At 34.7% G+C, this 26,496-nt stretch overlaps 8 protein-coding genes across 9 annotated transcripts; 3 read left to right on the top strand and 5 right to left on the bottom strand.

The window, feature by feature from the left end:
• Nucleotides 1-1,167: 1,167 nt before the first annotated feature.
• On the top strand, nt 1,168-3,798 carry LOC17894498 (bifunctional UDP-glucose 4-epimerase and UDP-xylose 4-epimerase 3). Its single transcript, XM_006302407.2, has 9 exons — nt 1,168-1,728; nt 1,891-1,940; nt 2,041-2,176; nt 2,267-2,368; nt 2,478-2,705; nt 2,795-2,876; nt 2,978-3,060; nt 3,172-3,263; nt 3,512-3,798. The coding sequence occupies exons 1-9, from the start codon at nt 1,531-1,533 to the stop codon at nt 3,594-3,596; spliced, it is 1,056 nt and encodes a 351-aa protein (XP_006302469.1). The 5' UTR covers nt 1,168-1,530; the 3' UTR covers nt 3,597-3,798.
• Nucleotides 3,799-3,872: 74 nt separating this feature from the next.
• On the bottom strand, nt 3,873-5,826 carry LOC17894286 (E3 ubiquitin-protein ligase At1g63170). The gene is made up of 5 exons (XM_006302332.2): nt 5,070-5,826; nt 4,860-4,979; nt 4,631-4,763; nt 4,373-4,546; nt 3,873-4,258 (listed from the first exon to the last, which is right to left on the bottom strand). Exons 1-5 carry the CDS (start codon nt 5,609-5,611, stop codon nt 4,079-4,081), a joined length of 1,149 nt encoding a protein of 382 aa, XP_006302394.1. The 5' UTR covers nt 5,612-5,826; the 3' UTR covers nt 3,873-4,078.
• Nucleotides 5,827-6,389: 563 nt separating this feature from the next.
• LOC17896501 (replication factor C subunit 2) lies at nt 6,390-8,382 on the top strand. The gene is made up of 7 exons (XM_006302387.2): nt 6,390-6,623; nt 6,904-7,010; nt 7,111-7,212; nt 7,313-7,508; nt 7,603-7,731; nt 7,831-8,025; nt 8,108-8,382. Exons 1-7 carry the CDS (start codon nt 6,468-6,470, stop codon nt 8,216-8,218), a joined length of 996 nt encoding a protein of 331 aa, XP_006302449.2. The 5' UTR covers nt 6,390-6,467; the 3' UTR covers nt 8,219-8,382.
• Nucleotides 8,383-8,557: 175 nt separating this feature from the next.
• LOC17894852 (indole glucosinolate O-methyltransferase 4) lies at nt 8,558-10,170 on the bottom strand. Its single transcript, XM_006300942.2, has 4 exons — nt 9,659-10,170; nt 9,236-9,546; nt 9,074-9,138; nt 8,558-8,981 (listed from the first exon to the last, which is right to left on the bottom strand). The coding sequence occupies exons 1-4, from the start codon at nt 10,138-10,140 to the stop codon at nt 8,682-8,684; spliced, it is 1,158 nt and encodes a 385-aa protein (XP_006301004.1). The 5' UTR covers nt 10,141-10,170; the 3' UTR covers nt 8,558-8,681.
• Nucleotides 10,171-11,281: 1,111 nt separating this feature from the next.
• Nucleotides 11,282-13,664, bottom strand: LOC17895150 (indole glucosinolate O-methyltransferase 4). Of its 2 annotated transcripts, XM_023787989.1 has the most exons (5): nt 13,491-13,664; nt 12,995-13,386; nt 12,606-12,916; nt 11,815-11,879; nt 11,282-11,699 (listed from the first exon to the last, which is right to left on the bottom strand). In XM_023787989.1, the coding sequence occupies exons 2-5, from the start codon at nt 13,318-13,320 to the stop codon at nt 11,400-11,402; spliced, it is 1,002 nt and encodes a 333-aa protein (XP_023643757.1). In that variant the 5' UTR covers nt 13,321-13,386; nt 13,491-13,664; the 3' UTR covers nt 11,282-11,399. The 2 variants fall into 2 exon arrangements, with proteins under 2 accessions (XP_023643757.1, XP_006300513.1); XM_006300451.2 differs by lacking the exon at nt 13,491-13,664 and having other exon boundaries at nt 12,995-13,477.
• Nucleotides 13,665-14,969: 1,305 nt separating this feature from the next.
• On the bottom strand, nt 14,970-16,781 carry LOC17895006 (indole glucosinolate O-methyltransferase 4). The gene is made up of 4 exons (XM_006301000.2): nt 16,266-16,781; nt 15,859-16,169; nt 15,707-15,771; nt 14,970-15,578 (listed from the first exon to the last, which is right to left on the bottom strand). The coding sequence occupies exons 1-4, from the start codon at nt 16,733-16,735 to the stop codon at nt 15,279-15,281; spliced, it is 1,146 nt and encodes a 381-aa protein (XP_006301062.1). The 5' UTR covers nt 16,736-16,781; the 3' UTR covers nt 14,970-15,278.
• A 1,814-nt stretch (nt 16,782-18,595) lies between these two features.
• Nucleotides 18,596-21,301, top strand: LOC17894040 (RHOMBOID-like protein 2). The gene is made up of 4 exons (XM_006302501.2): nt 18,596-19,366; nt 20,028-20,191; nt 20,294-20,457; nt 20,710-21,301. Exons 1-4 carry the CDS (start codon nt 19,089-19,091, stop codon nt 21,058-21,060), a joined length of 957 nt encoding a protein of 318 aa, XP_006302563.1. The 5' UTR covers nt 18,596-19,088; the 3' UTR covers nt 21,061-21,301.
• Nucleotides 21,302-21,351: 50 nt separating this feature from the next.
• LOC17895589 (cytochrome P450 87A3) lies at nt 21,352-23,874 on the bottom strand. The gene is made up of 9 exons (XM_006302114.2): nt 23,629-23,874; nt 23,079-23,400; nt 22,847-22,996; nt 22,505-22,756; nt 22,344-22,433; nt 22,177-22,255; nt 21,979-22,085; nt 21,730-21,857; nt 21,352-21,629 (listed from the first exon to the last, which is right to left on the bottom strand). Exons 1-9 carry the CDS (start codon nt 23,829-23,831, stop codon nt 21,536-21,538), a joined length of 1,425 nt encoding a protein of 474 aa, XP_006302176.2. The 5' UTR covers nt 23,832-23,874; the 3' UTR covers nt 21,352-21,535.
• Between the last annotated feature and the right edge of the window lie 2,622 nt (nt 23,875-26,496).

Below are 26,496 nucleotides of genomic sequence, written 5' to 3' on the forward strand. Positions count from 1 at the left end.
ACCGATCTTTGCAATTGTGTCTCTAAAACATCTTCAGTGCCTTCACGCCAAGGCGGTGGTAATGGGCGTCGACTGTGACAAGGTAATTCATAAGAAATTTGAAGATCTCTATCGCGCTCTAAATGTAAGTGGATGGATTCTTGTGGCATTTTATATCTAACAACCCTTTCATCCTATAATTAGTTAACTCTTTTTAATTAATTTTGTTTGTGTGTGTTCCAGGGTCCATGCATAGAAAAATTGGTGCAAGAAGGTAAAAAAATTGATGAAGCTGTAAAACTAGTGCATCAGTGCATCAAATGCATGGTTTTGACGTGGACGTCCGCTTGCATAATATCAAACTGAAATTTCCGTGAGAAAAAGGTTAATTAGTAAGGGCATTCTTTATCTAGAGCCTTTGGGTTTTGCTAGTCTTGAGATTAATTTGTTACTGCTATAGAAGCTGAGCTGAGTGGAATTGGATTAATGCCAAATATTGGCCGTAGTTACTTTTTCTTTTGTCCTAATTTACTAGTTAGGGCAGTAATTAAACCAAAATTAAATAAATTTATGTTTGGGAGTTACACTTCAAATTTGTAACTTAAGTTTTAGACATGGGAATTAGATTATATAGTTATTATATTGAAGAGAATATGAATAAGTACCAAAGGACTGTCACATGAAAGACAACCTAATTGAATTTGATACTGAAAAAAAAAACAATAAACCAAATGAATGTAATTAATGTGTTATATATTCTCTTCAAAGCAATGTACATTACAAATTGGTCTTTCGATTTTGCTTATTCCGTTTATGAAACTTTTCATAATTGTTAGAAATATATGATATCACAAAGGAGGGCTTGAACTAATTAAAAGTCTCCATACGCTTGTGACTTAGGTTATAAGCAATCATCCGTTCATTTATCTAATCATGAAAAGAATTATGAAAACAAATACAGTAATAAACAAAATCATACTCTTATCTCAAAATCCTAGTTACCTAAATTTTTATTTATTTATCGATTTACACTAAAAAAAACAACAACCAAAAAAACACTTTAAAATTCCCCTGTTTTCCCTCAAATCCTCGTGGATTTGGTCATCATTCGTTATCCACAAATCCCAAAAATAGCAAAATGAATCATCTCTATCTCTCTTCTTTGTTCAAAACAAGATCTTTTATTTGGTCAAAAAGGTTTGTAAAGTTGTTATCATTATCCTCAGTTATATAAACCCTCTCACGAGTTTAATTCCAAAGGATCACAAAGACACGGATCATCTCTTCTCATTCGTCTTTAAGAAACCAACCAAAAGCAAAAAGCTTTCTCTTTCTCTAACCTTTTCCTTAATTTCAATTTTGCGGCGTCCTTCTTATCCACTCACAAGAAAGCAACAGATCATTAAATCCCAGATTAAAGAAAAAAGACTCAAACTTTTCCCTCTCTCTCTCCTTTTCATTGATTTGCTTAACCACAAAGTTCTCTTAAATAGTGAAGAAAAGCTTCGATTTTGGGAAGTGGGTTTTGTTTTTTTTTTGGGGATTTGAAAAATGGGTTCTTCTGTGGAGCAGAACATTTTGGTGACTGGTGGTGCTGGATTCATTGGAACACACACTGTTGTTCAGCTTTTGAATCAGGGTTTTAAGGTTACCATCATTGATAACCTTGATAACTCTGTTGTTGAAGCTGTTCACAGGGTTAGAGAGCTTGTTGGTCCTGATCTCTCTACCAAGCTTGAATTCAATCTGGTCAGTACCTTATAAAGCTTCGATTTTTATGTAACTTCAGGAATTGAGATTGTGTATGTTCATCTTGCTCTGTTATTAGTAGATTCTTCATATAGTAATGGCTTGTGCGTTTGTTTGGAAGTTATATAAGATTTTGGATGTTTTTGATTAATTTAATTGCAGGGTGATCTAAGAAACAAAGGGGACATTGAGAAACTCTTTTCCAATCAGAGGTATTGTGACAAGTTTTTAAATTGAAGTTATGCAATTTTTTTATTCAGGTGAAGTGATCTCTTTAATATTTGACTTCTGATTCTTTGTGAGGGAAAACAGATTTGATGCTGTGATTCACTTTGCTGGTCTTAAAGCTGTGGGAGAGAGTGTTGGAAACCCTCGTCGTTACTTTGATAATAACTTAGTTGGAACAATCAATCTGTATGAGACCATGGCAAAATACAACTGCAAAATGGTTAAGATTAGAATCCTCCACTTTTGAATATGTGTGTCTTGTTTTAGTTTAGTTTACCAAATTGTTCTGACTCTTGAGTTTTTTATACAGATGGTCTTTTCATCGTCTGCAACAGTTTATGGCCAGCCTGAAATAGTTCCATGTGAGGAAGACTTTGAGTTACAGGCTATGAATCCTTATGGTCGTACTAAGGTACCTGGGACGTCGTCTTATCTGTTTTGCTCTGTTTCTGTGTCCATATTTTTGAAGGTTATATCATTTGTTACTGAGATCTTGATAAGCAAATGATGTATTTGTGTAGCTCTTTCTTGAAGAAATAGCTAGAGACATTCACAGTGCGGAACCAGAATGGAAGATCATTCTTCTAAGGTACTTCAATCCGGTTGGAGCTCACGAGAGTGGAAGAATTGGAGAAGATCCAAAAGGCATACCGAATAATCTCATGCCTTATATCCAACAAGTGGCAGTTGGACGACTCCCTGAACTCAATGTATTTGGACATGACTATCCTACCAAGGATGGTAGCGCGGTACTGCATCAATAATACCGTTTCTCTATTCATAAATTCAGCGTGGGTTCCTGATGATACATTGATAAACTAACATACACTACTTGCAGGTCAGAGACTACATTCATGTGATGGATTTAGCAGATGGCCATGTTGCAGCATTGAACAAGCTATTTTCAGACTCAAAGATTGGTAAACTCTATAAGACATTTAACTGTCTGAAAGGTTTGGTTTTGATTTGATGGACTCAAATCTAATATTTTGTAAGTGTTGGTGTGTCATCTTAATCTTAGGCTGTACTGCTTATAATCTTGGGACTGGTCAAGGAACTTCTGTCTTAGAAATGGTTTCAGCTTTTGAAAAAGCTTCTGGCAAGGTAAAGTTTCTCTTCTTTCCCTGTCTCTCATTTCCCTAATTATAATCTTGTGCGGATGAGACTGAAGATTTGCTGTCGGAAAATGCTATTAACAAACACATTTCACTGCAGAAAATCCCTATCAAGCTATGTCCAAGAAGAGCTGGAGATGCAACAGCTGTATATGCTTCAACTGCGAGAGCTGAGAAAGAACTTGGATGGAAGTAAGTCATCGGTTTCATACCATTCTCTCGTTCTAATGTTTTTCGATTGGATATGAAGTCGAATGAGTTGATTTCTATGCAATCTTCATGTTCATAGATATAACAAAGCAGATTAAGTGAAGATGGTTTGATGAACTTTGATATGAACTCAAGAATCATAACTTGAATAAGGGGTTTATCAATCTTTCTTTGTGTGTTGATTACAAACAAGGGACTGAACTGTATCATTGTGGTCTGTTCTTTATTAGGGCAAAATATGGAGTAGATGAGATGTGCAGAGATCAATGGAACTGGGCAAATAAGAATCCATGGGGTTTCCAGAAGAAGCCTTGATATTTTCTTTTAAGCTATTTTTTTTTTACTTTTCTTTTCACCACTATCTTATAAAGGAAAACAAAAATATATAGATGTTCTTCTCTTTCTCTCTTCAAGAAAAAAGTTGTATCCTCTTTCGGTTAATAAATATTACGTTTATTTGCATTGGATAATGTATATTGCTAACTGATCATTATAATCAACAAACCTTTTATCGTTATGTTCTGTTTTTATGGTGTTAAGTTCTATGTTTCCAGTCTGGTCCTGATTCAAGATTGAATAAGAGAGGATGCAGAGAAACAAAGATGAAAACTTGTTGAGCGACTATGAACCAAAACATTTTAACAGCAACAGAACATACAGAACCAAAGCTAAAATGTGTATACAACAAGCAATGTTAAGACTACAAATTGATCAAATGTCGAACCCTTTTTCTTGGGTTCCCTCAGCTACTAATGATACAGATATTCGCATATTTGCAAGTTTTCTCTTCTTCTGATCTAGACTTCCTCGTCTGCGCCTTCGTAGTTGCCATTCTTGAGGATGTTGTATTTGCAAAGAGGACAAGTAGCATTTATGTAAAGCCATTTGTCCACACAACCGCAATGAAAATGGTGGCCACATGGAAGTTCTCTTAGCTCTGTCTCATCTTCATAAGCCGACAGACAAATGCAGCATTCCTATAGATTGACAAATCCGGTTTTGTTTGTCAAAATCCAAACGGAGTGTAGCCATAATATGCAGAGGTTTACAGGTTACTAATAGAGAGAAGAGTGATTTTGGGTGTTACTTACTGCATCGTCATGAGGAAGAGTATGTTCAATGGGTGAATCTGTACCACATTCAGTCATGACTCCTCCTGAATCTCCTTGTGCTTGTTCCTCATCAACAGTGTGTTTCACAGAATCACCAACCTTTCGGAATTTGAATTTAGTAAGTTGGTCAATGTCTTCTTTCGAAGCTCCTTCCTGCATTTTCAAGAGTTGTGTTAGAAAAACATTCAACTTTTTTGGAAGTAAAATGTCAAAATAAACAGGTTATAACATAGTTACCTGTTCTGCTACAGCGTATAGAACTGCAATGATGCAAGGTAAGCAGCAGCAAACAGCAATGCCAATAACACAAGCCAATGCAACGCAGAATACCACAAAGAACACATCGAAACCAAGGAAGACTATACACAACCTATAAAGAAACAAACAAAGCCATTCAAACAAAAGATCTTGAACACATAAAACACTCAAGAGAATCTAAGAGAGATGAGAGAAGTTAACAACAAACCAATAAAGCTGAGGGGATCCTTGTGCTAACTCTTGGCCGCCAGAAGATACCCAATAGAATCCAATAACCCACCATATAAATGAGATCATCGTATTTGCAGATTCTAGATGCTTAGCAAAACTGGTTACATAAAACACAGCTTTAGACAAAATTCACATCACATATAATACACTCACTTTATCACAATCACTAAACTTAAAACCAATGTACCTGTTGTTCTCGTTCTCTAGTTGTCCTAGTTCCAAGTATCGATCTTCAGAGTTTCTATTCAAACCCAAACCTTCGTTTTCCTCCATAGAAGAGGATGAAGAAGAAGACGAAGACCGAGAACTAGGACTCCTATCTCTTCTTCTCCTCCTATTCCTCCTACGATACTCAACACAAACACAAACCATATGCATCATACATTGCAACCCATACCCTATAATCCAAACCCTAAGAGGCATATTAGGCTTCTCATCGCTGCTAAGTACCAAAACAGCTGCAGCAACAGCAACAAAAGCGAGATTCCAAACGAAATCCAAAACCACTACAGGCTTGGAATAAGCCCAATCGCTTTGCCTCTCTTCAAGCTGCTCAGCCGCTGCTTCACGAACAAGCATCGATGGCTCTCTCATCATCATCCTCCCGCTACTTGCATGTCTTAGTAACCTGGCTGCTTCTCTTAACCCTTGTCTCCTCACCGATCTCCTTCCTCCTCCTCCGTCGGTTAAAATCAAAGGCGTTGCTTCCGTCGTCGTCTCTGTTGACATTTTCTTTCTCTTTTCAAAAAAGTCTCTTCCTTTCTTCAAAAATTCAAAAATTGATCCCGAATTGACGAAATTGGTGAAGCTTTACGCCATTAAAAAGGGAAAATTTCAATCTCAGAGACAAATTCCGATTTGCTAGGGTTTCGATTCGAAGAGAGAGAGAGAGAGAAAGAGGATGAGTCGGACAAATCGGAAATCGTGATGTTTGAAAAATGAATATACAAAAAAAAAAAAAAAAAACAATTTTAAATTTTAATGTCTCCTCTAATGGCAACCAGAGAGATAAGCGGGACTTTTATGTAATATCCAGTATTTTACGGTGGCCTTTTGGTAAAATGTTATTACCTTGGCAGAAAAGAACCGGGACCAAACCAATCAAACCGACAATGTATAATGAATTTTGTTAAATTTGAGCAAATTTTTAAATTGAAATGCACAAACCGCATCCAAATTTGAACTAGTGGAGCAAAATCGAATTAAATGAAAAATTATTTTTGTTTTCATTTCCAAACCAACATTTTTCAAACAAACAAACCGAACCGGATCGGACCCAATACGATTCGATAATTCGGTTACCTCATCCTCTAGTGTCTAGTCCACGAGTTCGTATATCTCTGTTCATATTCGGCGGTGCATATATGTAATAACGAGTATTTGATGGCGTGGGCTATATAATAAAATTAACATACTTTGGTACACAATTCGAAATATTGTCAATTTATAGGCCCTTGAATGCAAAATAGTCGTAGAAGACTAAAACCCTCAATTGGAGGGAGACACTGCAGCAATTTTCCCTCCAAATCAGAAAACCCCCAAATCTCACCGGATCGGAGACTCCTTCCTCTTCCGACTGAAAAAAATGGCATCTTCTTCTTCAGCCTCTTCCGGCGGAGAAGAACCATGGGTGGAGAAATACAGGCCGAGCAAAGTAGTCGATATCGTTGGTAACGAAGACGCCGTCTCCAGACTCCAAGTCATCGCTCGCGACGGGAACATGCCGAATCTTATCCTTGCCGTGAGATTTTTACTCTTCTTTAGTAGTGTCTCTCTCTTTGTCTTTCTATTGTGTCTCTATTTGATTTCAATTCTCCTTAATTAGGGCATTTGGGTTTTGTGCCTTGTGTTAGATTTCACTATTTCAGGATTAAAGCTTGTCAATGTTAGGGTTTTGATTAGTGAAATTGTATTGATGTGTTGATTTCTTGGTGGATGTTTTCAAATTGATTGTTGTAGTGTTCACTGGACTTTAAGTTTCTGATACATGAATTTGTGTTACTTTGTTGTTATATCCTCAGGGTCCTCCTGGAACTGGTAAAACCACAAGCATTTTGGCTCTTGCTCACGAGCTTCTTGGCAAGAATTATAAGGAGGCTGTTCTGGAGTTGAATGCATCTGATGATAGGTATGTACTCATATGTGAGTTCTTTAACATATGGCATGTCGTTCCATCTTTGTTTTAAACATTTACTGTGTGGTATTGTGTTCTGTTATGGCTGTTGTAGGGGTATTGATGTTGTAAGGAACAAAATTAAGATGTTTGCGCAGAAGAAAGTAACACTTCCTCCAGGGCGTCATAAGGTTGTCATTCTTGATGAAGCTGACAGGTTAGTTCTGCTACGTTTGTGACTTTTGCCTGAATCTTTTTTCTCAAGCTGATTTTTCTGATTTAGTGCTTCTTCTTTCTGTTTTTGGTTTGTAAATTAGCATGACATCCGGAGCACAACAAGCATTGAGGAGAACGATTGAAATCTATTCGAACTCTACGCGGTTTGCACTTGCATGTAACACATCAGCCAAGATTATTGAGCCCATTCAGAGTAGATGTGCCTTGGTTCGGTTCTCTAGATTATCTGATGAGCAGATACTAGGCCGTCTCATGGTGGTGGTTCAAGCAGAGAATGTATTGATTTGCCATGTTTCTAATATTCTACACGTTTACAGTTGCAGCAATTTTGTAAACAAATTCTGATTACCTGTGTTTTCATTCTCCCAAGGTTCCTTATGTACCTGAAGGCCTCGAGGCGATTATCTTTACAGCTGATGGTGACATGAGGCAAGCTCTGAACAACTTGCAAGCCACTAACAGCGGTTTTCGGCTAGTCAACCAAGAAAACGTCTTCAAGGTTTGATACAAAACCTTAATTAACTTAGCTGATGAAACGCATTGGTTATCATATCATCAATCATAGATCTCTCCACTAATTTCTTTCTTTTTTTCTTAGGTCTGTGACCAACCTCACCCGCTTCATGTCAAGAACATTGTTCGTAATGTGTTGGAAAGTAAGTTTGACGATGCTTGTCATGGCTTAAAGCAGCTCTATGATCTGGGGTACTCTCCAACCGACATTATCACAACGCTTTTCCGTATAATAAAGAATTACGATATGGCTGAGTATCTGAAACTTGAGTTCATGAAGGTATACATCTCTGATTCTCCTTCACATCTCAAAACATCCCAACTCTGCATTTTTCGTCAAACACCAATGATTATTCTTTCAGGAAACTGGATTTGCGCATATGAGAATCTGTGATGGAGTTGGATCATATCTTCAACTATGTGGTCTTCTGGCTAAATTGGCCATTGTTCGGGAAACAGCGAAAGCAGCTTAAACTATGTAACTTCCACTCTCATCTCTAGTGATGAACCAGTGGCCGGTTTATTGTTAAACCAATTTGGTCAGCTCTTTTGTTTGATAACTCGGATAGATGTTTGAATTGCTTGTGAATGTTTCTGGGTATTATCTTTGAATCTTAATCCTAACCATTTTGGTGCTTTGATATCACAAACGAAAAAGCTACGAAATAGTTAGGAATGTGGTTTCAGTGAACCTGTTTTATCATGGAGCAAACCCATCACCTGAACTGAACCTGTATTACTTTATTTATATGAACAAGCTAATACACAAGCTATTTTACACACAATAGAAAGAAGAAAAAAACGTAAAACAATTAACAAAACCAGAAAAGCTCCTCGCGTTTCATTTATTTATATTATGTGTAAAAATACCTTACACATATAATTCATCACATTGACAAGATATCAATCTTGCCTTTTCTTGGTAAAGTGTTGAATCTATTTGTGTAATTCGATAACATAATATGAATAGGCAAGACAAATGATTTCACAACAAAGAAAACCTGAATCAGAGGCTAGAGTCTTGAATTGGGAAAGAGACCTCTCCTTACCACCTGAGCATTGTGTTAACATCAACATGTCCAAGCCGAAGACAATATTTGATGAAATGTCGTTGTCCTTTGGGTCCTCCGGGGTAATCATCTCGACTATTATCACTTTCCCTTTAACGGAAAGACTTCTCCAACATTTTTTAAGTATCTTTACACAATCTTCGTCTGTCCAGTCATGTAGTATCCACTGCATTAATTTTATGCATTTCACTTTGCAGTTAGTATATGGTTCTTGACTATGGAGTTTTTCATTCAATAAGAGTATATAAAAGTACTTACTTTTAGAAGAATGGCATCTCCTTTTGGAATTTCTATAAACATATCTCCTGAAACATGCTCAACTCCTATATATATATGACCGATCAATTTACTGAAGTAATATTGAGCAAAATAAAGAGATATTAACTTGTTTTAATACTTTAATTAGTGTTAGTGGTATACCTGGATATAGAGGAGCATGTACTATAACTGAGGCTAGGTCGAAATTGATGCCTTTAATATGAGGATACTTGGACGTCACTAGACCTAAAGTAGTTCCAATTCCTCCTCCCACATCAACCAAAGTATTTACATTTTCAAATCCTTTGTAAATTTCTAAAACCTTCTTCATAATCAATGTGGAAGCTTCCGACATTGCCTGATCAAACTTTTTAGCGAACCCTTCGTTCGAACCAAGGTATTCGAACACTCCCATGCCATAAGCAGAGCTGAATGCATCTTTTCCTTCTAATATCACATCTTTTAGATGTGTCCTATGCACATATATTATTTATACAACATTTGTTATTATATATTTAAACCTGTTTAATTATTAGATTTATTATATTTGTTTGTGTGGATGATTAAGAAGTACCGAGTACGTACCAAGTCTTGAAATGGACTTCGCTTAGGGTTATCATGAGCACAGATGCGTAAGAACCCGAGCCATCTCCACGGTTCAAGAAAAATGTGCAAACCGGTTCAGCTGCATAGACCCTCTCGGTCTTTCCACTTCCACCACCACTACCGTTGTCCCCGGTTTCTACTGTACGGTACTTTAAGATTGAGTGGCTGGCTAGTAAAACTAGCATCCGGTCAAGCAATACCGGTGCCTCCGGGTTGATGGGCTTGGTTGGGAGGCCATGAGCGATCTCGGAAGACGATAGCCACACGCCGTCATCTAGGGAAGCGATCATGTCTAAGACGCCAAGCTCCAAAGCTGCTTTGAGAACCATTGGGAAGGCCATGGAGGAGTAAACGATCCTCTGTGCTTGCAAATTCACTGTATCTTCGTCAAATCGTTGTTCTTCTTTGATTAGTTCAGGTTTAGGTCTGGTGGTTAATGCATTTTGAAGATGGTTTGCCATTATTGTTGTTGCTAGAAAATTTGAGAAATATAGGTGTAATCATAAGATGGTAAAGAGAAATTGGTTTCAACGTTCACAATTTATAGTGGCATTTTATACCTAATATTTTATTGCTAAAATACATTTTTTATTTTTTTGGAACACTGCTAAAAATACTTAAACTAATAAATATATTACACACATTTCTTTTCGTCGGCAGATACATTATTATGGTAGATCTTTTTATTTTATCCTATTAAAAATATAGCAATAAGTTTATTATATTTACCATCTGCATGCAACACATGCAATTATATGAACAGTTCTACGAGAACAACTTGACAATGTCATAACTTTCCCTATAACACTCGAATCTCTAACTAATAATGATTCGTATTTGCACCATACCAAGTACCAAACTATAAATAGTTTGACTTTTATCATTCGAGACTACAACGGATGCTTTCTGTCTGCATCACGCTGAAACTTTTAGTTAGTCCTGCACTATTAATTAATCTGCAAAAAAATGCATCTGGGAATCAAAACTCTTCTAATCTTCTAAATATATAAACTAATCTTCTTAATATTCGTGAAATGTAAAAAAAAAGAAAAGAAAAATAGCATTAAGCGAATTGTGAATGTCGTAAAAATTTCTAGTGGAGAAAGTCGAAAACATACACATTTAATACAATTATACAATGGACAGACAGGGATAGTTGGGTTTGGTATGAGTTAATGAATGTTCAAAACAAAAAAAAAAACAAAAAAAAAAAATGAATGTTCACGTCCTAGTAACATTAATTAGTAGTGGTCCGATCCATGCTGATATTATTCTATGTTTTCTAGATTTGTATTGCTAGCGAATATTTCTGAACATTATCATTACATCTTAATCGTAACCATTTTGGTATTTTGATATCACAATTATAATTATTGTTGCGATGTAGCGATGTAGCTTTCAGTAAATCTCTAATCACTAATTAAGTGAACTTTACTTGCTAGTCGAAAGACCACCAAACAATTCGCACTTAATTTGTTGTTAAAGCAATTTGCAAAGCCAATGTATATGATACTTAAATTGCGACTTTTTATTTCAAACTGAAGAGAATTAAAACAACTTACAACACAAGGAAACAAAAAAAAAAGACAATTATTACAACTGAAAAAAAAAACTCATGAATGTGAGATACAATATAAAATTGTAGTTTATTTTGATGAAAAAACAAGGTACATATTGACGACATTATTAAATCTTACTTTTCGTTGGTAAAATCTGGAACCTATTTGTGTAATTCGATAACACTGTATGAATAGGAATGACATATGATTTCACAACGAATAAAACCCGAATCAAAGGCTAGAGTCTCGAACTGTGGCAATGACCTCTCCTTACCACCTGAGCATTGTGTTAACATAAACATGTCCATACCAAATACAATGTTAGAAGAAGTGTCGTTGATCTTTGGTTCCACCGGCGTAATCATGTCGATTATTATCACTTTTCCTTTTTCCGAGAGACTTTTCCAGCAATTTCTTAGAATCTTTACACAATCTTCGTCGTTCCAATCATGTAGTATCCACTGTTATTCATTTACGTAGTTAATATATTATGGTTGGCCATGGAATCATATATATATATATATATATATCTTTGACTTTTCCATAAAAGAAGTAATTATATGTATATGAACTTACTTTCATGACGATGGCATCTCCTTTTGGAATTTCTTTGAACATATCTCCTGAAACATGCTCCACTCCTACATATATATTCCATTTTAAGTAAAATTAAGAAAGATAGGTATAATATTTTCATTAAAAAATGAATGGTTACCAAAATTAGCAATTTCTAATGACTGACTTAGTAGTATATATATGGATTAATTGGGTTTTTAGTACATTTTTGAAACATAATTGTAAAACTAGTACATTTACTATTTATTATTAGCAAACTAATACATTTTTACTATTTGGACATTATTTAGACACTATTAAAAACCCTCTTAAATCTAATAACTAAAAATATTCATCAAAATATATTTGTTTTTTATAAAATTTCAATTACAGAAAAATTTATATTTTTTTCTCTATAATTTGATATACATTTTTCTAAAAATAATTTCAAATATTTTTCAAACAAATTTTGATACGTCTAGCTATCCTTATGTACAGTTGTGTGTCGATGTACAGAAAATCATTCGTAAAGCGATCTATATATACGTATAATTGTATGTGTACAGATATTTTCTGCTCTATATATGTATATTTGTTTATGTGTAAATATGTTTATATGTAATTGTTTTTTCTTTGTACAAATATTTGATGTACAATAATATGTTATTGTACAGTTGTCTATCTGTATAGAAATCTGAAATAGTAAAATTGTACTATTTTGCTAATTGTGAATAGTAAACGTACTATCTTTATAATTATGTTTCAAAAACATACTAGTTTGCCAACACACCCTATATATATATATAGTGTACCTGGATAAAGCGGAGCACCGGTTACGACCTTGGCTACGTCGAAGTTGATGCCTTTAATATGAGGATACTTGGAAGTCACTAAACCTATGACATGTCCAAGTCCTCCTCCCACGTCCACTAAAGTGTTAACATCTTCGAATCCCTTGTACACTTGTAGAATTCTCTTCATGGTCATTGTAGAAACTTCTGACATTCCCCGGTTAAATATCTCAGCGAACCTTTCGTTTGAACCAATGTATTCAAAAAGTTTCATGCCATGAGCAGAGGTGAATGCATCCGTTCCTTCTAATATCATATCTTTGAGATGCATCCTACGAAAAACCAATAACCAATTATATTTCCCAAACTGAGTAGTGAAGGTTAACGTAATGAAGTATAGTAGTACGTACCAAGTCTTGAAAAAGGTTTCGCTTAGGCCTACCATGTACAGAGACGCAAAAGAACCCGAGGCTCCGCCATAATGCGAGAAAAACATGCAAACCGGTTCAGCTGCATAAACTCTCTCGGATTTTCCGGTTTCAACGACCATACGGCACTTTAAGATTGAGTGACTAACAAGTAAAGCCAGCATCCTGTCCAACAAAACTGGTGCCTGCGGGTTGGTAGGTTTGGTAGGGAGACGAAGCGCTATCTCAGAAGACGAGAGCCACACGCCTTCATCTACAGCAGCCATCGTGTCGATGACGCCAAGCTCCAAGGCTGCTTTGAAAACCATGGGGAAGCCGAGAGTGTACAAGATCTTCTCCGCTTGCAAGCTCACTGTTTTTTCGTCAACTTGTTGCTGTTTGGGGGAAGTGGTTATGGGATCTTGAACATGGTTTGCCATTGTGGAAATGTTGAGAAAGATATGTAACAAAGATATAGAAATGGTAAGTGAAAGCTTACCGTTGTTAATCACACTTCTCTCGTTTTATAGGGAGAAGTCTCTAAGCTATGTCCCCAAGACCATTCTTAGATATTTTGTTTTTTACTGCCTCGATCATCTAGATTATGGACAATTTCCACAATATCCTTTAAATTTCAAAGTTGTTATAATTTGACCATGGCTAAACAAAAGACAATGACACACCCCCAACATTGTCGTGCTAGAAAATTCAGCCACCAATTGGCAAACGCAAGTTATTGCTTCAAATTTGTATAGAGATGCATGAATGGGGTTTTTGCAAAACCATTCGTCCAAGAGAGCAATCAAGGATGAGCTAAAAAGCTCTTTATAAATTAAGACTAAAAGGGATGATTCATCAGTAACCATTAGCTAGCCATCAATGAAAGGAAACTTCAGTTACATAACTGACATTATTATATGGACGGATATGAAGTCTGTGTTTTTGTAGTAATTAAAAACGTAACAAAAATTAAAATTAAAATGATATCTTATCTTGGAAAATAAAATATAGTTAAACATAACTTGTACATATCATAGATAAGTCACGTTTTATTTGGGAATTTTCCCTTTTGTATAAGATTAAAATGGTTTTTTTTTTCTTTCTTTTCTTCAAAACATAATATAAGTTGAATCACAAAATCAAACAAAATAATAACGTATTACGTAAGCATATGTCTTGCATGCCCTTCGATCTAACGTGGAACTTACCAATATTTGTTTTTCTTACCGACAAGAATTATACACGGCGGCTGGAATTGTCGATGAATGCGATGCACGACTTTGTTAATTATGACGACCATATATGAAAAGTTTGTGATCGTCAGCATGCATCGATCTGGTAACACTTGTTTTAATAAGATGTTCGTTTTACAAGTATGCATAATCGATAGCGACTAGCGACCTAATTTAATGTTGGAGAAAGCTTGAGAAGCTCAAATCATACAATATTTTTAAAGTATGTTTGTACAAAACCAAAAAAAAACATATTTCATTTTCCTTTAAAAGAAAACTATTTAGTATATACACAAATAAATAAATTTTACATTAAATATGTGGAACAAAAATATTAGGAATTTGGTAGCAAACAAGCATTTTTACCGTATTCCTATAAAAAAAACTAGTAGAAGATGTCCCTTAGAAAATTGGAATTGGAAGGATTTTCGTTAGACTTGTCCTATAAAATATGGTTGTAGAAAATGAGAAGGCTTGTTTTGACTATTTCCTTACCAAAATTTTGTTGGAAAACGTTTTCAATTCCTACAACATAATTTTCTAACTACCAATTTTTCAAATTTTCTACGAAATCTCCAACATTATTTTTAGTAGAATTTTCGTAGGGAATCTATTTCCAATTTTCTACGACATTCGTTTTTCGTAAAAATATTGTAAATATATGATAGAAATCCTAGACATTAATCTCTAGACAAGTGATTCGAGAAATGAACTTTATGTATTTGACGAAACCAAAGAAAAAGGAATACTAGCTTACAGAAATTGAATGCAAAGGTAACTTAGGAATAATTACAGAAATCACTCCAAAAAACATTTTCTTATGAAGAAGAAATGGAGAAGAAGTGAGGTTGCAGCAATCCTAAGTTACCCAAATTCATGTTCATTACACTCATATGTATAAGATGAATCTACTTGCTAGAAACCTAATTACATGGGCTATAGATGGGCTTATGGACATAAATTACATGAGCTTGTCAAGGGTGCGTGCATTAACAATATATGTACGTAGTCTTTCCACATTGAGGAGACTAGTTTCTTGGTATATAACATTCAATCTATTTGTGCAGTTCGATAACATAATATGAATAGGCAAGACAAATGACTTCACAATGAAGAAAACCTGAATGAGAGGCTAAATTCTCGAATTGCTGAAGAGACCTCTCCTTACCACCTGAGCAATGCGTTAACATCATAATGTCCGCGGCTAACACAATGTTAGAATAAGAGTCGTTGCTCTTCGGTTTTTTCGGCACAATCAACTCAACTATTGTCACTTTTCCATTCTTGGGAAGACTTCTCCAACAATTTTTCAAAATCTTTACACAGTCTTCATCAGTCCAATCATGTAGTATCCACTATATTTAATTTATCCATTTTACTATATAGTTAGTACGTATATATATGTGACTGACCATGGAGTTCTATATCTATGAATGATAAAACAAATTCCAATTAAATAGAGTATATATATCGAGGAACTTACTTTCATTAAGATGGCATCTCCTTTTGGGATCTCTGTAAACATATCTCCTGAGACATGCTCCACTCCTAATATAACAATTTAAAGTAATATATTTATCAAAACGAACACTTCAAAATACAACTTGTAAAAATATTAAGCTAATGTTATTATACCTAGAAAAAGAGGAGCATGGACTAAAGCCGAGGCTAGATCGAAATTGATGCCTTTAATATGAGGATACTTGGAAGTGATTAGACTTGTGTTGGTTCCATTTCCTCCTCCCACGTCCACCAAAGTGTTTACATCTTCAAATCCTCTGTAAACTTCTAAAATCTTCTTCATGATCATGATGGAAGCTTCCGACATTCCCTGGTTAAACATGTTACTATACCCTTTGTCCGAACCAATGTATTCGAAAATTTTCATTCCATGAGCAGAGCTGAATGCATCTTTTCCTTCTAATATTAAATCTTTGAGATGTGTCCTGCAAAAAAATATTTAATCCATTTTTCATTAATGATACATAAATATATGAATAGGAAGAACACTTTGTTGTTTAACGTACGGTTCATTTACGTACAAGGTTTTAAAACATAGTTCGCTTTGGAGCAACATGAACAGAGGAGCGAGAGATCCCGAACCATCTCCCCGGTTCAAAAAAAACTTGCAAACTGGCTCAGCTGCATAGACCCTCTCGATCTTTACACTTCCACCGTTCTTTACAGTTTCCACCATACGGTATTTCAAGATTGAGTGGCTTGCTAATAAAACCAGCATCCGGTCAAGCAATACTGGTGCCTCCGGATTGGTAGGCTTAGTTGGGAGACCAAGCGCGATCTCGGAAGGCGAGAGCCACACTCCATCATTTACGGTAGCAATCATGTCGATGACACCAAGCTCCAAAGCGGCTTTGAAAACCATGGGGAAGGACATAATGTATAAGATCCTCTCCGCTTGCAAGCTCACCATTTCTTCGTCAAATTCTTGTGTTTCTTTGATTAAACTCGGGATAAGGGTAACGGTTAAGGAATCTTGAAGTTGGTATGCCATTCTTTTTTTGTTTCTGGTGAAAAAACTTGAGAAAGGTAGATAACAAAAAGGTATAGATGGTAAGAATAAGTTGGTTTCTATTTGTTTCATTACGATGTAATATATAGATTTCAGACTTCTTTCATATTGAACAATCTAGTTGGTGTTTAGGACTTGTGACTGGTTGCTGTGATTTTGTTCACACACTCCACACTGATCAACAACTAAAAAAGCTGAACGTTAGAAAAGCTTCAGTCTTTTTTTATACAGATTTTGAAGCAAATATTATTTTTGTTTTGGCTAGAGGACACTTTCAAGATAGTTTAATTTGCACACACAAAAAAAAAAAAAAAGAGAGAAAAAAGTCCAGTACTAATGAAACTGAACTCAACTTGGGAAGAACTTGTAAATACTATGAATCAAGTGAGCAAAATTATCCGTTTACATTATAGGTGGTATTAGTAGAATCGAAACAAATTGGCTAGTGACAAATAACGTATGCAAAAGTATAGGTACGAAATTGAAACCAATATATATTAATGAACTGGACAAACAAGACTAGATAGTGAGTGAGTGTTGTGGTATGCGTTGATGAATGTTTAGCTAACAAACCTGGTTCAAACAAGAAGAGAAGCTTAGCTAGGTAAACTTCCACTTATCTCTAGTGATAAACCGGTGGCCGGTTTATGATTAAACTGATTTGTTGCTGGTTTATGTTTAAACCAATATGATTAATGAACTCTTGGTTGTTTGATATATAAATTCTAGAAGGCAAGACCACGTTCCCTCATCTAGGGAAGCTTTGAGAACCATGGGGAAGGACATGGTGTACATGATCTTCCCCACTTGCAAGCTCAACTGTAGATGAGCTTTGATTAAATCTAATATATGGGAAATCTAGTATTATAAAAGCCCATCTTTAGTGTTTGAAAAGGGCCTAACAAAACCAATGTTAAAAGATCTAATGTCAAGCTGAAACCTATGTTAAGGGTATCATTATTGGTAGGCTTTTAATAAAATCTTAAGCTAAAAAAAGTTAAGAAAAAGTAAAAGAAATCTCTTATACAAGAGATATATATTAACTAACTTTTCTTAGTTTTTTTTATCACTTTTCTTAAGTTAAGAATTTTTTAAAAACCCTTTGATAATCATGGTCTTTGACCATATGATTGGTAGCCTAAGACCATAATTAACAGAAGTATTTTAGGGTAAAATTTTCTTAAGATAATATATTTCTATTAATGATGTCCGTAGATTGAACCTAGATAGAATTAGCATACCCTAGCCGATGGAATAGTAATCGTCTTTAGTCGAAGAAATCATGAGGAGGAGAACCAAAGCCCTGAAAATGATAAGATGAGTGTAACTTGATGGCATATCATATTGTATTATTATTGTTATTATTATTTTTTATTTGGCATGTCAAATTATTGTTGGCTAAAAATATCAAGCTGAAACCGCGTGGACCTTAGCAAATTTATTTCTTGGAAGACTTTAGGATTGTATAAAAGATCCATTCATGGTCCTTCTTTTATATGCGTAAATATGATATGTCATGCAAGTTTAGTTTGTTTTCAATATTTTTTTCTAGCCAAATGTCAACAAAGCAAAACACACATTAATTTTGTACGTTATTACCCATTTTACTGGAATCCAAATATATGATATTGATGATATTGTCAACATATTGTCAACATATTTATGATATTGATCATCATTATCTAAAATCAAAATTTTACTTATATAATTGCACTAGCATACCTTTTCTTATTAGTATTTACAAAATTTCATAACCATAGAACTCTTTGATCTATACTCCAAAGTCTTAATAAAATACTCCAAGTTTGTCATCTTCTTTTGTCGCAGGTCTGAGTTGTTGTTTTTTACTTAGAAAAGAAACTTACAAAACCAAGGAGAGGGAGAGGAGCTGGCACCACCGCCTAACTCGCCATTGACACACCACCAAAGCTCTGTTTTAATTACTTTATTTTTCTTCTACACACATCGATAAAGATAGACACAACACAACACAACACAGAGAGAGAGACCTAATAAAGTTTATTGATTACACTCACTTTTTAACATCAATTCAACGGTTGAATTCGTAAAAAAAATCGTTTTTTTCTTCTTTATGTTCTATCCTTCTTTTAAAGGTTACAACTTTAACCCTAATTACTGATACTCTGTCTCAATCTCTTCTTCCTTGTAATTCATCTTATTCCTCTCTTTCTTCTAAGCTACTTCACCTTGAATTTCGTATTTGATCCGTTTAATCCAAGTTTCGGTTTTTATATTATATAACAAAACGAGATAGGTAGATAGATCCTGAGAGGTTTTGTGATAAGAAACAGAGAGAGAGAGAAACAGAGTAATTATGGCGAACAGAGATGTGGAGAGAGGAGGGAAGAAGAACAGAGGAGCTAATAACAACAACTACTTCTACGATGAGTCTTCCGGCGAAACTCATTGGACTTCGTGGCTCATTCCGGCGATTGTAGTGGCGAATCTCGCTGTCTTTGTCGCTGTGATGTTTGTTAATGATTGTCCTAAGAAAATCACCGGAGCTAACAAACAGTGTGTTGCTAGATTCCTCCGAAGGTTCTCGTTTCAGCCGCTTAAAGAGAATCCTCTCTTTGGTCCATCTTCTTCAACGTAAGTTTACTTTAAAGCTCGAGATTCAAGTTTGATCTTCTGGGTCTCTCGAAAGTCTCAATTTTTTTGGTTTCTAATGTCTGTTCTGTAGAAATTGAGCTCAAACTTGTTTTGGGTTTCTCAAAGTTTTCATTTTTATTCAGTAATTGAGATTGTAGTAGCTATCATGACAATAGATTTGCTCAATTGGCACCTACTGATACTTGAAATCAATATGTGGTTGAAGCTTGAGATTCTAGGATTCGTGATTCTGATTTACTGGCAAACAAGTTTGATTGGTCTATCAGGGTACTTCAAAAGTCTCAAGTTTTTGTTTTCTAAATTGCTATTGAATTTGATCTCTAGTGTCTGTAATGGATTGGAGAATGAGCTCGAGCTTGTTGGGTTTCTTAAAGTTTCCATTTTTTTCATTCGTAACTATGCATTTAAGCCTGGCTAGGATTTGTCGGTTGATATCCCAATTGAAGACTTTTCTGTTCTAGATTTTGACTAAGCAACTTATGGATCCAATTGAAATTGTTGGATTTATGATTTGTGGATTTCATTGTCAAATTGTTCTTTTGAATGTCTGTTGTGATGGTTATTGTGTGGTTACTTGTTATTCTTTGGTTCTTGTTTGCTTGGTGTTTGATTCAGTTTTTACTCTGATTCTTGTTTTTAGATTGGAGAAAATGGGAGCATTGGAATGGAGGAAAGTAGTACATGAGCATCAAGGATGGAGACTTCTCACTTGTATGTGGCTTCACGCTGGCATCATTCATCTGCTTACAAATATGTTGAGTTTGATCTTCATTGGTATCCGCCTTGAACAGCAATTTGGCTTCAGTAAGTCTTTGCCTTTACATACAAGCACTCGATTTTCCATGAAATTTTAGTCTATTTTCTGATTGCCAACTGAAACATTTTATCTTTATTGTGGCTGCGTAGTAAGAGTTGGGCTTATTTACTTAGTATCGGGTCTCGGTGGAAGCATACTTTCATCGCTTTTCCTTCAAGAAAGTATCTCTGTTGGTGCCTCGGGCGCTCTCTTCGGACTTCTTGGAGCAATGTTATCTGAACTTCTCACCAATTGGACTATCTATGCCAATAAGGTACTAATTTCCTTTCCTCTAAACCGCCTTAACCGGAAATTTAGCATTCTGTACTTTGTAGAAACTGAAACCAACGAAAATTAGTATGAAGCAGTTTTGGGTTGGTGTTATTGGGTTTGAAGCTTTTGATTCAGTTCTTCAGGTTCAAAAGAGCAATCTAAAATACATCTTTGTTCGGTCCCTGTTTCGGTCTAAGCATATAGATCAGGTTTTGTTTTCATATATGCACTCTGTAACAGTTTTTATTTGCAGGCGGCTGCTTTGATCACGCTTCTGTTCATCATAGCAATCAACTTAGGACTAGGCATGCTTCCACGGGTTGACAATTTCGCACACATAGGAGGGTTTTTAACCGGATTCTGCCTCGGGTTTATTCTCCTTGTCCGACCACAGTACGGTTGGGAAGCTTCCCGCACCAACACTGCGCGCAACAAACGCAAGTATAGCATGTACCAGTACGTGCTTTTCGTAGTTGCAGTGGTTGTACTTGTGGTTGGGTTAACTGTTGGATTAGTGATGCTGTTCAAAGGAGAGAATGGGAACAAACATTGCAAATGGTGTCACTACCTTAGCTGCTTCCCAACGTCTAAATGGACCTGCTAATCATCATCATCATTATCATACAGTAAAAGCTTTAATATGTGTTCTTTGTTAACATTTAATCTCTTTGATATCTCTTGATTACTTATATATGTACATTACAAATTTCGTCTTGTGTAAAAAAAGGGGATAGAAACAAAGAGTGTATTGTTACATGTGAAAACCATACTTCTCAAACTAAGTACATAAATAGTATTATTGGACTGAAGGTAATCTACTCTCAACCAATGATATTATTAATAGAGATTGATTTGTTAAAGTTGGATTAGCCTCTACTCTGTGCTCTGATTTCATAACACAACTTTGTAATAGATAAGAAAACTGGTTTTGTTACAATGGCATTAACAATCTTTATTAAAGGTATAACATAAGCTTAAGTAGGAAATTAATTCCTTTACTTAATAGTACACACTTTTAATTATATTATGCATCTTTAGGTCTTGTAGATTGTTCTTCCTTTGCTTCCATCTAACTTTCTCTAGATCTCTTTCTTCTCGAGTTTAACATGATAGCCATTTGGAAATTGCAATCCAGGACTTCGACATATGTTTCCTCCACTGATCTCCTCCCATCTGATGAAATCCAAGAAACATAATTACAACTATCATTAGTAAGCATAATTAAGTGTATATATAGCTATCTCTTTGAATCAACAGATAACAAATATCGAACCTGTATTTTGTGACCAAGCTATGAAGGAACACTGCCATTTGGAGTTTGCTGAAGTCAGTTCCGATACAGAATCTCATTCCTCCACCAAATGCCATGAATGTCTTTGATGCATTTGTATATTTTGATCCCTATAATTCACCAGTTTCGATTTAGGTTTGATTTAGTTTTGTTATGAAAACCTTGTCAGGGTTACTTGGATTACAAGGTATGTATATGTATATCATGTGTAGAAGATTTTTGTGAACTCACTTCCCATCTAGATGGATCGAAGACAAGAGGGTCTTCATAGATGTCTGGATTCAAATGTATAGCTGGAGGACATACCACCACTGTCCAACCAGCTGGAATTAAATAACCTGCATCCATTTTTACAAAATGATTAATTTTGTATATAATACAAAAGTGATCAATCTTTGTGTGTTTATGATGTTGCTTTGTTGCTCATACCATCATATTGGGTATCTATTAAGGCTTTTCTGAAGATTCCAGGAGCTAAATTTGCTAGTCTCGCTGTTTCGTTTATGAACTGAATTAAGTATAAGCTTTGGTTAGATGAGAATACGTATAATAAGCTATACCTACCTTAGGGGATATGGACAGACTTGATAGTTTACCTGAAATGTGTAAGTCATTGATTTGTATTCTTTCCAAGTAAGTCCAGAGTTAGCATCTTCACGGTTTCTTAGAATTGCCTCATGCTCTTCCTGATTAATATATAAATCGGTTTAATTTTTTTGGTAATGATCAAAACTTGAGTTGTTTTCATTTCACTGACCGTTAGACGTTCTAGGATTAAAGGGTTGTCTGAGAGGAACTTGATGGCTAAAGTTAATGAATAAGATGTTGTCTCGAAGCTGGCAAAAATTAAGACAAACATCAAGTCTAGTGCAATTTCTTCTGTCAGAAGTGATCCTTCTTTCTTAAGCTCTTCAATGACATAATCAAAGAAATCACTTGGATTCTCCCTTGGATTCTCTCGCCTCTCCTGAAGCATATCCCTCAACATTTTCATTGCCCTTTCCCTACCCTGAATCAGTTACCAATTTTAAGCATTGAGTACTATGACTTGCTTTACAAGAAAATGAAACAACATGAATTGTGACCAAGTGAATATAACCTCTAGGCACTTGTGATAAGCTGTCCCCGGGATGTTGATAGGGAACGAGATCAAACCATCAACGAATGAAGCAAAGCAGTCCCTTAGATTTTCTGAGGACTTGCCTGGATTAAGGCCCATCAACTTTTTAGCAGTGAGATCCAATATCAACTGACAAAAAAAAACAAAAAAAACTTAACAAAGTTCTAAACAGAGAAGTGGAAATAAATCAACAATGTTACTTGAGACTTACGCTTGCTGTTGAATCTTTCAGCTCAGTTGAGTTTTGAGTTGACCAGAGCTCTAACTTGTTACAAACATTTTCTTCAATTTCAGGAAGCATCTTCTTGCGACTCTCATGGCCAAAAAGACTCAAGATCATATGCTTGAGGTACTTATATACGAACCCATGTAAGGTTGCGAGATTCTGATTTCCAAAGATCTTAGTGAAAGTATCAGGATACCAATTCTTGAAACATTGGCCTTCTTGGTTGAGCACAAAATAACTAAAATCAGGATCTGTTGCTACAATTACTGGTATCCCCACAATGCTAGTCTTGAATATTGGTCCGTACCTGCACATAGGTCACAAAATATATAAGGATTTCACTGCAAGTTACATCAAATTTATATATCTCATGAACTCCAAAAAAAAATTGTAAACAATGATGTATTTATAATTAAATTTTAATATGTGTAAAAAATCTTAAACTGAATTAATTTGGAATTCATGAGGAAATATATATATTTACAAATACTATATTATAATTATACAATTCTGCAAGAAAGAAGAAAAAACTCACTTCTTAATCCTGTCTTTGATAAATGGTTGGATGTCTGAAGTTGTGTTGGGTTTGAAGTAACTAATCGTTTCACCAAGAAGTGGTAAGCCCATAGAACCTGGTGGAAGCTTCCCACTGCATTTAGGGTTCCTCCATTTGTAAACCCAAGTTGTGAAGCTTGTCACAAGTAGAGACACCCAAATGCACAATGCCCACGACATCATCACTATAATTGAGAGGGCTCTAATATGTTTTTGATTTGATGCTTTTAATTGGTGCATGTTTCTTCATCCATATGACGACTCCTTAAATAGAGACGAGGCAAGCCCTTACAGTTGACGCGTCAACTTAACGCAATTAAATATGTATATCTATTGCGGTCACTTGAGTTTGTGACCCTATCTATCTACTTAGGTACGTCGCCCATGCATGTTGATTTGTCAAACTTATATAATTTTGCAGAGATCGTGCGATGGTAACTATTCAAGCAGTGAAAACGTGGTTCATATGGGACAATGCATCATACATAATAAACATACCAACTTAAAATATGAACGTTTGATCATGGTGAATGTATGGGTGGATCATATTGTCCTCGAAGTTTGGAAAAAAAGGAAAAGAAAAGTCAAAAAGAGTATACAGATACTATACAATCAGATAATCATTTTTTTTTTTCTTTTTACAATCAGAAAAACAAGTCAAAAGAAATAGGAGTATTAGAGAAGTACAATGATGTTTTTAAGCTTAAGAACCGCTGATGTGGTGATTTATTATTGGTGGGAGGAAAAAAATAAAAAAGAAAAAAGAAAAGGTTAAAAAAAAACAAAATATATATGTTTTTGTTTGTTTTTACTTGGAATTTAACCCACGACCCATTATTTAGAAAACTCACGATTTGCCATCAGACCACAGTAATGCATTGGTTATGAGCTGAAAAGGATGATATATAGAGTTAACATATCTTAGGTTAAAAGTTTATTAATATAATCTTTATGTACAGTTTTTATTTTATTTTTTAAACACCTATATTGAGTGTTGGTCAGAATTTTATCTCAACTAAAAAGTGTCTAAAAGATCACTTTTGCATAAAATATCATAATTAATTGTTTTAGACATTGTTAGTATATTTTAAGACATGAAACCTCGAGTCACTCAAGTACAAGTATACTTTGTTCTTCCTGAGAATAAAATTCAGATACAACAAGAAAAGTGTTCAAAGACGGTAGATAGTAATGAAAAACTAAAAAAGACAATTTTAATATAGTAAAGACAAATATGATATTCTAGCTTTCTCTATTTCCTTATAAAAAAACTTGGATTTCATAATAATTTTGATGAAAAAAAAAGGTTAGAAAGTGGGGTTTGTAGTTTGTTAAACTAACATTAACAATTTTAGCAAAGGACAAAAACATTAGCATAAATAGAATATATATATAAACTATATTATGGTTAATACAAAATTATACGCTAACATATTTGTATTAATATATGGTTGATACAAAATATAAAGTATATTAGTGTTAATACAAACTATACACTAACATTAACAATTTTACACAATTAGCATAAATAGAATATATATTCGTATTAATTAATATGGGTAATACAATTGTAATACAGTATAATACGGTGTGGTATATAGTGCCATTAATCTTATGCCTTTGATCGATAATCATGAAATAGAAAGGAAAGCCACGTACGGTTCCTCTTACAGTTTTTTTTTTTTGTTTGTCATCAACTTAAAGTTATTTAATATGAAAAGTAATTGAATGACAACACTTCATATATCACATATGAAATTTTGACCATCCGTTTCAGTTTACATAAAATTTCCAAATATTCCCTTTCAAGTTGGAGAGCATAGAACTATAGTTGCGAATCAAAAATGTCTTTGAAAACTCTTCTCCAGGTTGTTCGTATTAGGGATAAACATGAGTTACGATAAGAGAACCATTCTCAATATATTATCACGTATGAAGTGAATCACTTGGTAAAGATCTCTGGCAAAAGCTTATACGCCGCCGGTTCGAGTAGTATTTGGGACGAAACTATATAACATGCTTTGGTCTCGGGTCTGAGGGGATGTATGAGTTTCGGCCCAGAACCTCTTTGATTATTAAAAAAAAAAAATACGAACAAAATACTGTAGATAGCTTCTTTATCTTTCAAAACAATAGGTACACTATACGATGTACGGTGTGAAGCCACACTGTATTATAAATTTATAAGTAGGAGTATACAATTGTTCAATACTGATAAAGTTATATATGCAACCCAAATATATGCAGCATTTATACATTGATTCCGCAAATACGACGTTTTAAAAAGGTCAAAATAAAAACTACTGTATGTCATGTTTTTAATATTGTGAAACAATTTTTTTTTTTAACAAACTACTGATTTTGCTCAAAATATCAACAATGAAACAATTTTATTATCATTTTTCAATTATGTTCATTCTTATTAGGTATTTTTCAAAAATATTGTAATTTATAATAGAGCTTAATTAAACACTTTATTTTATTGGGCGTTTTATACTAGAGTCTCGATGAATTGAGACAAGAAGTTCCTCATACAAGACAAGTCTTGATTTAAATGTTATAGACTTATAGCAGGACAGAGACTTATAAACCACTCAGATCCAAATTAACTTGACTCTAATTAGTAAAGATCGTTTGGTCAACGTCTTAAAATTCCTCTTTGTTCTCATTTTCTTTGACTTTATCAAACTCTTGTGTGGTCGAGTGAGAAAGATCATTGTCTAATCAGACAGAATCACAGAATGATTAATTTATAAAATGGTCTGATGTAAATGGTCTAATCTAATTTTACTATTCTACGTAGATTTTTTAAGTGGATGTCCTTGAATTTTGGAATATTCAAAAAGTA

This window comes from Capsella rubella, unplaced genomic scaffold (assembly GCF_000375325.1).
Source record: "Capsella rubella cultivar Monte Gargano unplaced genomic scaffold, Caprub1_0 scaffold_2, whole genome shotgun sequence".
Lineage (NCBI taxonomy): Eukaryota > Viridiplantae > Streptophyta > Magnoliopsida > Brassicales > Brassicaceae > Capsella > Capsella rubella.